The following is a 12,163-nucleotide window of genomic DNA, read 5'->3' on the forward strand; positions in this document are numbered from 1 at the left end:
AACTGGCAGCTTGCCTGCACACCATTTTGTTCATATCCGTCAAAGTGTGTAGTACCCACCGTGCATTCACCTTGTGATAGTGCAGGTGGTATTTCACGATGTCTTCTACACTACCAACACTGATGGACAGCATTGCTCCAAGTTCCTTGATAGTGATATGCCTATTCTCACGAATATGCACATCTGCATGATCAATGTTGGCTCGGTGACAGATGTTCGTGGCCGACAATCATGCGGTTCATTTTCCACGCGCGCTCTGCCCTCTATGAAGCACTTACACCACTCAAACACACGGGTCTGTGAGAGACACTCTTCCCCATACTGTTGTTGGAGTCTGTGGTGAATTTCAGTGGACAGGACGTTTTCTCCAATGAGGAATTTGATCACAGTGCGTTGTTCCATGCTCCGCAGTACCTTCTGTTCGCTCATCATTCTAGCAACTCCCAGACAGGACTGAACAGGTTCTAACCAGAACAGGAGGGAGGGTGGAGGTTTTGGCTTCACTCTATCAAGGTCACACAGCTGCTGCACAGTGCGACTTGTTTACACACAAATCAGTCCCGGTCATATTTGAACCACCTTGTATATCTCTAACCTTGGCTTGACACTGTAGGCTCCAGAATTTATCTAGGAAGGCATCCCGGAAGTCATCAAATGTCTTCAGTTGTTCTCCTATAACGTCAGCCCAGGTGGTGACTGAAACGCCATTCACAGAGTGTCTCGCTACTGCTAAGTGAAGCGGTGGAGGGATACTCTTAATCTGTATAAATTCTGCTCGGGCAGTCCTTCGAAAGTCGGCGAAGCTAGATCAAGGGTGTTATTCAGAGTCCCTTTGACAAATCCCCAGTTGTTATTATTGCCTGTCACTTCCTTATTGGAATCATTATTGAGGGAGCAGCTCTGCTGGCTTCCTCCTAAACTTATGTGGGATTGTCGATGTTCTAAATGACAACCACGTAGAACTGTAACAATTGTATATATTAAATCGTACAAATTGAATTTACAGGAATAGTTGCGAAGCTATGTGGACTGTTCAAAAGTTGGCTGGCCCTCGAAGGGCAGTTTGTTCCACTGTGAGTGTGCTGGCAGAATTCGCTCCTCCGTAGTAAGCCAAGTCTTACGGCCGCTCAGCTGGCCTGTCTGACCAGTGTGCCGGTAGAAAAAAAAAGCTGCCTATGGTTGGTTGCTGGCGTGAACACTGGAGAGATGCAACAGTTACGTTGGCCGCCTGGTCGCAGAGCAAGTTGCTGGAGAGCTGCGACTGCTATATTAGCTGTCTGGTAGCAGTGAAGAACTGATGCCTCTGATGACCGATCGCTCTGAACTGAATGTGATCACTGACCATTGCCAGAGCAGAGCAGAAGCTTACTGCCGACAATCAGCCGGCACTGTCATTCTTGGCATTGGGCCCCGCTGGGACCCATGGCCATATTTTTGTTTTGAGTGTAGCCTTTTCTCTCTCTCTCTCTCTCTTAGTTGCTCCTCCTTAACAATAAAAGGAGTGGTTGGTCTTTTCTTTTTTGTTGTTTTTAATTGGTGTTCACTTGCTACGCCTTATTGGAGAAAATGCGATATATACATCCCTTTTTTTTTCTTTCTTTTTACACTCTTCACAATATAACTGATATTAAATTTTAATACTAATATGTACAGGGACATCTGTCAGTGTAGAAATGTGCAGCAGCCTATGCATCAATTTATTTAACAATCCGAAACAGCAGTTAGACACTTGAACGGTCGTAGGCTTGACTGCCGCCAAGTTTAAGCCTCTTACATTGCCTATGCCTGGCTTCTCCTTGTCCAATTGCACGTACTTTTGGATTTTTGTGATTTAGGATGACATCTGCCTGCCTCCTGCATAATTTAGTTATGTAATCATACACATACGGAATTTTGAATGCCAAGTGCAAATTGCGGACCAGTGTGCGCCTGTCAAGATTGCCGATAGCGCAGAGAACTCTGTTCTGCAGGCGCTGCAGTTTTATCAAATGAGTGTCCGCTGTAAACTCCCAGGTGGGACAGGCATAGGTCATTATTGATCTAATTAGTGCTTTGTACATGATTAATTTAATGTATGTGCTCAAATGTTTGCTTTTGAATATAGGGTACAATCAACTCTCTATTATCCGGGATAATGGTGGGCATGGAAATCACTATTAATCGAAAACCCGATTAAGACAAATGTTATTAAAAGTAGTACTGTAATACTGTACCATCATAATACTATAGGCCTACCTGTATTTAAATTTACTCAACCTCATTTTTATGTCATCTCATGACCTATTTAATACTTTTTTTACATTATACTGAAGTGTGAATTAGTTATTTCAATCACACTGTTCGACAACTGAAGCGTGGGATCTTCTGGGTCCGTATAGGTTCTCATGATCACAGGATAAGATGAGCAGTGGAGGACAAAGAGATAAGCAAGGCGGAAATACCCAAAAACAGATAACCAAATCAACTAACAACAAAGAATAAATATAATATATAAATAAAGAAAGAATACAAAACATGATGCAAATACCTGTTACAAAATGATCGCAGAGTTTGCTTTTCTGAATTTGAATGCCATGTAGAGAAATAAATTTGGACAGTCAAGGATGGCCTCGACTGGTGGTCTGAAATGGAAACAACCTACCCCTTCGATGGTTGGGAAGTCAAGAGCCCATAGCTGCCCACCATAGGCCGCTAAGCCAGCTCAGCAAGGAAGGAGAAAAAGGGGAAGACAGTAGAGGGGAGAAGTGCGCACACAGACCACGGACATGAGCCGACGTCACAACATCCAACACTTTTTACGAATATTCACACTTAACACTTTAAAAAAATTAATATTGTTGTTTGCTTTTTCGCGACATTTTCCTTTTTACGGATATCCGTACGAAGCCTACGTAATATTAGCTTGTCACTTAATAAACTGTTCTCTTCGCTCTCAAGATAGTCTAGTAAGGATTCCAAATGATTAAGAGCAGCACCATGTGATATTTTCTTACTAGCAGCACTGTCCACCTTTTCCTCATTCTCACTTTCTTCCCGCTCTTCTGGCTGCACCCCCACTGAACTTACGGTTTCGTCACTGCTTAACATTTCGAAGCCCGGCTCACACGAGTTTCTGTTGAATACTTAACACAACACGCTTCATTTTACACCCTAACATTTTGCTAACGCACTTGAAGATCGATACAAAGAGACGAACTGGGGCAGTGTATCTGTCCTTGAAACTTTCCACAAATCCTTGCATTCTTTCACCCCTACCCTAGAACATAGTGTTAGCATAATGGGACCAAAAAATGCAGAGCTCGGTTTACACTAGTGCGAAAATAGTGTTACAACTCACCATGTGATACAAAAGTGAATGAATATTAAACAACATATAAGCCTCAAAAAAGCCCCAGTTTATCCACCCCCGGATAATCAAGAGTTGACTGTATATCCTAATGTACGTGCCCAGGGCCTTAGCTGCGGTTTTCTCTACGTGCAGTCTCCATGTCATCATCCTATCGAAGGTGACACCGAGATATTTTATACTATTTTCAAATGGGATGTTCCATCCTTTTAGATGTAGGGTGTCCTCAGGCATTCTACGCCTTCTGGAGCCTGAGTCTTCCCTTCATTGATCTTTAAGTTCCAGGGCTGACACCATGACCCCACGACAGTGAGACCACACTGGAGTTTGTTGAAAACTCGTCGCTCATGCTTCTCTGTTGCATATATACAAGTATCGTCCGTGAACTGAGCAAGGTGTATTATAGGTGCCGCGGGGGCATCATTTATATATAAGCTGTACAGCACTGGGGCAAGGACGGAACCTTGTGGCACCCCTGCCGCTACTTTTCTGGGCGAAGAAAGTTCGCCTTCTACTGAAACTTTAAATTTTCTGTTTGTTAGAAATGAAGCAATCAGCTTTACAAGACTGGTCGAAAATTGTAACTCTGTGAGCTTATATAGCAGGCCGGGGTGCCATGTGCCGCAGTTGCTAACTTAGCCTGATGCTCTTTCATACGCTGAATGAGGGCATCCAAGGTGATTTTCATAGGAACAGCTAATTGAGAATTATCCCCACCATAACCAGCATATGTTCGAAGTGATTCTTCCCCACCAAGAACTATTAAAGTTCTGACACAGAAATATAATAGGTTCTTTATTTCCTGTGCAATTCCTCCATATTTTATTCCTGCGAACGGATCTCCTTCAATTTCCTTAAGGAACTGATTAGCCAAATTGAGTTCAGTTTCAAGTGTCACAAATTTTCCAAACAAGGATAAATCCATATAGTTGAGCAAGTTGAATGAATTGTTGAAACTGAAGAAGTGTCTCAAATTCAATGTTGAGAGGTTCACATGTGATTGTATCCCAAGAAATGAGTTTTGTTACTTGAGCTAACTCGTCATTTTTTGGTAGAGTGTCAAGACCTGATGCATATACCTCAATACACATGAGATAATCACTGTCATGGTCCACTCTTTCAGTTGTTGTAAATTCTCGTTTTATGTTGATTGAAAATAATCCAGTTAATACTCTGGAAGTGTTGCTTCCATGAGTGATTGCATTGGAGGAGTTACTGATTGGAGTTTTACTTGAAGATCCTCAATGTCAGTTCTACCGTAATGATCTTCAATGAGTGATGTAATGGAGACATCCATATCTTCACTGTTGGGATTGAAAATTCAGATAATGCTTGGTGGGATATTCCAAGAGTTGGTTTTGATTTGATTGCGGATTTTGCTTTCCAAACCGCTTTCCGTGATTTAACTATAGAAAATGCCATAGTTTTAAAAATACTCTTGGGTTATGTTATTTTGGGTAGTTCAATTGGTGTTTGTTTAGTTCCATTGAGTATCAATTAATGATTTTCCATCTTAAGATATGCAACTCCATTATAGGATTGAATTGATGATTTCAATTTGATTAAGTCTGGAACACTAATTGAATCACCCCACACTGTTTCAAGAAGTGGCTTACTTGTTAATGTGAATGTAGTTCCTTTAAGTGTTCGTTCAATCTTTACCTCACATGGTTCAACAATAGGTTTATAGAACTCTGGTGAGTAACCCAAATTACAAATCTTAATAGCTATAGGTGATTCAGTATTTGGAATAATCAAATCTAGATGATATTTTGTTTTCTCTACTGCAGTCTTTGAACGTGATTGATGACAATTTCTTCTTTCTTTGAGTGATTTAATCAATTTATAAATTTATAAATGTTGTGTCAAAGGCCTTTTCAATGTCCAAGAATATAGCAGCCGTCGACATATTGCTATTAAAATTAAGAGAGACGTGATCCGTTAGCCTCATGCATTGGAGTGTCGTGCTGTGACGCACGAAAACCAAACAGACTTGTGTTTAGCAAGTTTCTTTCCTCTCAGTGTCCATGGATTATTCTTAGAAATACTTTCTCGAAAAGTCTGCCCATAGTGGACAGGAGGCTAATCGGACATAAATTTTGTGGGAATTTTGGGTTTTTGCCGGTTTTTGGCACAGCTATGATTTGGCTTCCTTCCAAGGTGCTGGGGAGTGACCGAGTTGAAAACGGCGGTTAAATAAATGCGTTAAATGAATGAGAGTTCTTTTTGGAAGGTGCCTGAGACATTCATTTGAAATGACATCAATTCTGCAGGCCTTTCCTAATTTTAGGGATCGAATTTGTTTGGAGACGTCACATGATCGAAATTTAGGTGAGGGGTTTTCTTCGGCTGTAGTCAGCAGAGCTTGGACTCGGCCCTCCACCTGCCGTTCATGGTCAGTGTCACACAGTTTGTGTGGCTTGAACAGGTTCTCTAGATAATTTGCAATTATATTGGCTTTTTCGTTTGGATAAAATACTGGTCCGAAACGCCCGTGAATTGCAGTTGGTGCCTTTGGTCCACCCCTCTTTGTGAGGGATTTCGCAATAGACCATATTGCATGACGTGTAATCTCACAATTCTCTGTGTTGGTTTCCCACCATTCAAGTGTGCCTTCTTCTGGGCCATTCTCCTTATAGTTTTAGTGACCCAGTTCACTGCCGTTTTGCATGCTGGATCCCGGGTTCCTTGCCAAAGTTTTCTGAGCCTCTGCTTGTGCTTGAGTAGTTGGTCTAGGCCAGATGGGCTGCGATTATGAAATGAAGTTGTTTCTGTTGACAGCCTGTATACTGATGGTATAGAAGCTGCAAAGTCGCAAGCTCCTTTGTCAGCTTCTATACATGAATTAATTTTGATTCTTGGGGATACTAGGGCAGGGGTGAGGCTTTGAAACCACTCCCAATCTGTGAATTTTTCAACTGGATCCAAGATTTCCCTGGCTTTAACATGATCCAAGATGCAAAACATTATAGGTAGGTGATCTGAATCCATGATGTCCAGAACTCTGACCTCTGAGAGCCGAACGTCTTTATGGACCACAATGTCCAGGACATCACCTCTCCCATCAGGAAAGAAGTGGGTAGGATATTGTGGCACCGAAATTTCAAAATTACAATTAACAAATAGATCTAAAAGCTTCAAACCTGAAGGGTTTGCGACGTTACTATTCCAAACAGGGTGCTTTGCGTTCAGATCACCTGCCAAAATGGATTTTGTTCTAAAGTTTAAGAGCTCTGTGATGTCTGCGTCTCTCCACGCTCTAAGTGGAGATTTATAAACAGATGCAAGCAGTATTTCAGTATGACCAATCGGTATGCAGACCCCCGTTGCTTCTACTGAAAGGAGGGGAGCCAGGTCAACATGAGTATGTGGGATTCCATTTTTGACTGCAACGGCAGTTCCGTCCTTATGCCCGTCCTGGCGATCATTCCGATATATATATATGATAATTTGGAATATAGAATTTCAGATGTGTCTCCGAGAAAAGGGCCACATCTATTTTTAGGTCTTGCATCTGTTTTCGTAGGTCATAGGCCTGTCTCCCAATGCCGTTGGCATTGAACGCTACAATTTTCAGAGGCCTATGGACTGTTACCACCATTATGATTCAGTGGACTAAAAACAGCCTTGGTGATAACTGCAACTTTTTCCACTTCTGATGCAGCACGTGAGAGCCCTGTCATAATCTGCTGCACCATAGTGAAGGCAACGAACATGTCCGTTGCATTACTATTTACCATTTTTGTCTGCACTGACTGACCTGAAGCTTTGTTGGTGAATTGTTGATTCTGGGGACTGTTAGATGCTTTCTGCTGCACTGAGGGTTGCTTCGCTTCCACCGAGCTGTGTAGAACAGAGGCGAATGTCCGCTTGGCNACTTCTGATGCAGCACGTGAGAGCCCTGTCATAATCTGCTGCACCATAGTGAAGGCAACGAACATGTCCGTTGCATTACTATTTACCATTTTTGTCTGCACTGACTGACCTGAAGCTTTGTTGGTGAATTGTTGATTCTGGGGACTGTTAGATGCTTTCTGCTGCACTGAGGGTTGCTTCGCTTCCACCGAGCTGTGTAGAACAGAGGCGAATGTCCGCTTGGCTGTTGCATATTTGGAGAAGAACGTTCTTCCTGAAGACCCTTGGTTTGTCACGCATTGGTTCTTCCTTCGCCACAGCTCCTCCTTCGCATAACTGCAGCCCCTGTAGTTGGTTGGATGTGGTGATTCCCCATCTTTCAGCTCACAGTTGCAGCATCTTGGGATGCTCTTGGTATTCTCCTTTTCCAGGCATTCACGGTGGCGGTGACCACCCCCACACCATAGACCTCGAGGAGGCTGCCTGCAGTGGACCCAAATGTGGCCAAAACGCTGGCAGTTGTAGCGCTGGGTCAGACCACTTTTTGATTTGTAAGCCTGTACTTTGACAATTATGTTGCAGAGGTTAGTGATTTTGAAGATTTCCTGGGATTTGTGGTTTCTCGCCAGGGTGACAAGGAAAAGGAAAAGGGATATGAGGGTGTGTCCTGTCGGAAAAGGACGTTTCGCTGCCATCTGCTTGACGCTGATGACTTCATAGGCCAGCTCCTGGAGGGCCACTGTGATATCTTCTGACGAGGTGTTACTCGGCAGATGCCTGATAACAGCATTCACAGGGTTGTCTCCTTTGGTGTAAAAGGTAAAGAATGAGAGACCTTTTTGATTCAGTAGATTTTGTGTGGCTTTATAATCTGCCATATTTTTGGTTGTGATTCGGATACTGGATGCGGTGTTCCAAAAGAAGAATTCCCCTGTCACAACAACTTTCATTTCTTTCTGAAGGCTAAGGAGGTTAACCTCAGAAGTTAGGATTATAGGTGGTGGTCTGCCTTTGCCAGTGTTGTCTTCTGTAGATGGCCCTTCGCCACTTTGTGCTCCGTCCATGGGTACGGACCTGAGTGGGGCAAAGAAATACTTTGTTGCTACAGGCCTCGGCTTTTGGTAAACCAGGAGTGGTCTAGATCTTTCCTTTGCCTCCTTCTTGGTGCTGCTGCTGCTGCTGCCGTTGTCGTCAGAGTCACTGTTTCTCTTTCGACGTCTGCTGTGGGGCGCATCCTCTGTGTCTTGAGTGGGTTCAGGCAGGAGAGACTCCACCAGTTCCCTGTGCATTGCTGCGTAGAGTCACAGCATTCCAGTGAACAGGGCCTTCCCATCCAGATGTTTCTCAGTCTCTGCTTTTTCTAGGAGGGGTTTCCAGGTATCTCTGTTGCCATTTTTCTGCAGAGAAGTCTGGACCACCTGTCCTATTTTCATGTTGCTTGTCAAAGGAAGCCAGCACGGAATGCCATCGTACCTCACACTGAGTGGGCGCCAACAGCGCCATGCCTGAGGCCAGCTGGCTGAAGTACGGCAGCACTTCAAACTTTGCCCAAACTATCTCTCTTTAAGCACCAATAACTGCACTCACATCAGCCGACAATTCCTGAATCCACACTAAATGGCCTGGTCATTTCTCTCACTCACACTGGATAGAATGACAATGAATGAAACTGTATCTAATAACTGAATCCACTGATCTGCACTGAATGCAGTCTCACTCCTCATCCACTCTGAATTTCATTGCCCACTGAATTGCTCCAATTGGTCCCAAATTTTTCCTGACCATTGCGAGCTTTGTGCTCCGCCTTTTTGTATCATGCTTGATGGGCAGAGTGAAACTTGCAGTTGCAATTGTGAGCGCTGATTGGCCAGCAATGATGCGAAGTTGGGCTGGACAGTGAGTGCTGTGTAAATATGAGCGCAATGTCTGTCAATGTGATATTCACTTAGGAGTGAGTGTTGCCTGAAAGACAGGCGAAACAGCGTGTTATGTGGGGATGTTCCCACACCTACTTCTTTTCCATACTTAATTTGAAATTTCATATGAAACAAACACATTTTTATCTGAGATCTTGTTTTTAACATAATGGGAACAAAAATTTCAGTTTACAGAACATTGTTGTATTAAGTACTCCTTCTGTTTCGTGGTTAGAAAGTACCCATTCACTTCTCTGCCAGGATAAACTTGTGACAAATCTACTCTGTCCTTTACTTCTACATCCCTCCCTACACAACATTCCATTAATACATCTTCACATATATTATTTAATACCCATTAATATTAATTTAATAATATTCATAGCTATTTTGTAGTCAGGTGATACAAAAGTCTAGTTTTTGTAGTCATATTTACTCACATTACTCTCATGCAGTTGGATGAAAGACTACAGTCAGTGATTGACATGAAACAACAAATTTATCCAAACATACCAAACTGATGGTCAGATACAGATAAAGAATTAAGTCTGAGTGCTTGCACCATATTCAGTACAAAATAAATTATAGTATGGGCAAAACAGGTTGATTCCCACATAATCAAAACTAAGATCAGTTATTATGACTGAGAGCACATTGTTCACAAAAATAATATATTATCACTGCCTGCAAAGTATGTACCATGTCATTTAACCTGAATGGGAACGAAGTTCATGTCTTTGGTTTTGTTTGTACATAAAAACTAATGAATCATATTAGAACAGTGTGTGAATCAGCCTAAATATAAGTTGAAAACCCACAGCCCATTTAGTAGTTTTTCTTTTGTATACTGTCTTGAAACTACTGTTTTGACTACTGACTTCATAATTCTTGAATGAATGTAGAAGATTGAAATCCTGTCGATAAATAACAACTTTAAAGTTGTAATCTGGTCATGTAATATCACAAAAAGATGTGTGTAATAATCAGGGCCCGTATTTTGATGACATATCATCTTTTTTTTTTCCTTGTATCCTGTATGATGCTCTTAAATATATAAATCTCGGATATGAGCTGCTGGTTAGAGAAATGTAAATTTTATAGGTAATTTTTTGTCATTTTTTGACTTTTTAGGTTTAAGGTCATTTTTTCATTTTGGGGTTAATTTTTTGGCAAATTTTTGGACTTTTAAGGGTATTTCTTGTCATTTTTGGCCATTTTAGGGAAATTATCTTCATATGTTTTCTGAAATGTGAATAACATGGAAGCGAAGTGTTCTTTCTTTTCTCCTTCAGGTCATTTTTCTGGATTTTTTCAGTCATTTTATAGGTCATTTTTTTAATATTTCAGATCATCAAAATCCAGGCCCTGCATATTACATTTTTGGGTCATATTTTAGGTCATTTTTCTGGATTTTTTCGGTCATTTTATAGGTAATTTTTTAAATATTTTCAGGTCATCAAAATCCTGGCCCTGGTAATGATATATTTTAATAATTTTTTTATTAAAATTTAGTGGTATAGGTTCTAGTCATTGTATGATTTGTGAAGAGCTTCTCAACATAATGCCTATCTTTAAAAAAAGATGGAGATTCTCGTAGGACTCTTGCACTGCTCATAACTAGAACTGACATTTTAATTTCACAGAAGGTCAATCGTGCCCTGTCTTTTCATTAACAATAATTGCCCAAAAATAAATAAATTGAAATATGACTCTTAAGGAACAGTTGTTTCCAAAAAAAATATGTATTGTTACCTTAGGGTGCAGAAAAAATAAATTTGTATTTGCCCCATGGTTGTCCCCTTGATGTTCATGTTAGGAAGTTATTTTAAGTTTCATAATACATGAATAGTGAGCTATCAGTTTGATGTAATACAATATTCAGCATGTATGAAAGCCAACAGACTTGTAATCTCTTTATCCTGGGATGTGTAACAGTTTTCTGATATTCCATTTCCTGCAGTTCAACAGTTTGTATGGCCTTAGAACTTTTTTCAGGATAACATAAATCAAATATGACGTTCTGAAAAATTCTCATGCAGGGTTCCATGTATACTTTTGTAGATAAGGTAAGGGAGGAGAAAAAGTTGCCCATTTGAGTAAGCACAACACCGTGATATTTTTTTGGGGTGGGGGGAAGGTAAAACACTATGCATGGTAGACCGCAGCCACTTACTGGACGTGAGTACAAGATAATGTACAGATCTAATACATATGTTTTGTATAAGGTACTTCATCAGCTGTAATGTTTTTTTTTTTCCTAAAATTACTAATATATCCACTTAATATGGGAAGCACTTCTTGTATGATCTTATGTAATTAACCATACATAAAAAATATGTTCTGAAACTAAATCACGATTTCTTGTGATTACAGCAGTGCCTGTATTTTGTTCTGTAAGAATTAAACTTTCACTTCTGTGTTAATTGTTTTTTGTTCAGGTCTTTTCATCTTTGATGACAACAACAAAGCTGCAATATTAACAGTTCACACAAATAATGGAATTCATTCTGAGCTTATATTAGTGTGTTTTTTATTGGTTGTGTTGAAATAAAGTTCATTGCACCTAGGGTGGAAGAAACATCAGCTAACAAGACCAAACCACATAAAGCAGTATAATTAAAAGTAAGACAGTAATACTTAACAAATGGTATGAAAGTAACGAATATAAGCACAGCATTCCCCATGTGTAGGCTCCATATTGTTAACAAAACATGAAATTAATAGAAATAAATTCAAATTTAGTGCAAGATAAAATTTCCAAGAAGAGAAAAAGAAAGGAATAAAACAGACTTATCATGGTTAAATTTGTATTACATAAAAGAATGTAAATAGATGTTGATGCCATTTTTCATTCTTCTCTCAGGACTGGTATAATTGATAAGAATGTCATGTGTCTTTCTACTGAATATCTAACTCGGGTTTCATGTAATGTAAATTTTGTCATTATTTATCAAAATATGTTAAATAGTACTCCTTTTGGGAAGAGATTTACAGTTTTTGTCATGTTACAGTATTTAGACCTTCAAGGGGAAATGTTGCAGCCATT

The 12,163-nt window shown here is 40.5% G+C and overlaps 1 protein-coding gene across 3 annotated transcripts; it reads right to left on the reverse strand.

The window, feature by feature from the left end:
- Window positions 1-3,358: 3,358 nt before the first annotated feature.
- Window positions 3,359-10,200, reverse strand: LOC111867654. Of its 3 annotated transcripts, none has more exons than XM_023857679.2 (2): window positions 7,436-10,200; window positions 3,359-7,210 (listed from the first exon to the last, which is right to left on the reverse strand). In XM_023857679.2, the coding sequence occupies exons 1-2, from the start codon at window positions 8,488-8,490 to the stop codon at window positions 6,928-6,930; spliced, it is 1,338 nt and encodes a 445-aa protein (XP_023713447.1). In that variant the 5' UTR covers window positions 8,491-10,200; the 3' UTR covers window positions 3,359-6,927. The 3 variants fall into 3 exon arrangements, with proteins under 3 accessions (XP_023713447.1, XP_023713446.1, XP_023713445.1); XM_023857678.2 differs by having other exon boundaries at window positions 3,359-7,062; window positions 7,288-10,200; XM_023857677.2 differs by having other exon boundaries at window positions 3,359-6,997; window positions 7,223-10,200.
- Between the last annotated feature and the right edge of the window lie 1,963 nt (window positions 10,201-12,163).

Source organism: Cryptotermes secundus, unplaced genomic scaffold (genome assembly GCF_002891405.2).
Source record: "Cryptotermes secundus unplaced genomic scaffold, Csec_1.0 scaffold931, whole genome shotgun sequence".
Classification (NCBI taxonomy): domain Eukaryota; kingdom Metazoa; phylum Arthropoda; class Insecta; order Blattodea; family Kalotermitidae; genus Cryptotermes; species Cryptotermes secundus.

Excerpts from the sequence above, each read along its gene's own strand:
- LOC111867654 (XM_023857679.2), bottom strand. The coding sequence starts at position 8,490 with ATGCACAGGGAACTGGTGGAGTCTCTCCTGCCTGAACCCACTCAAGAC.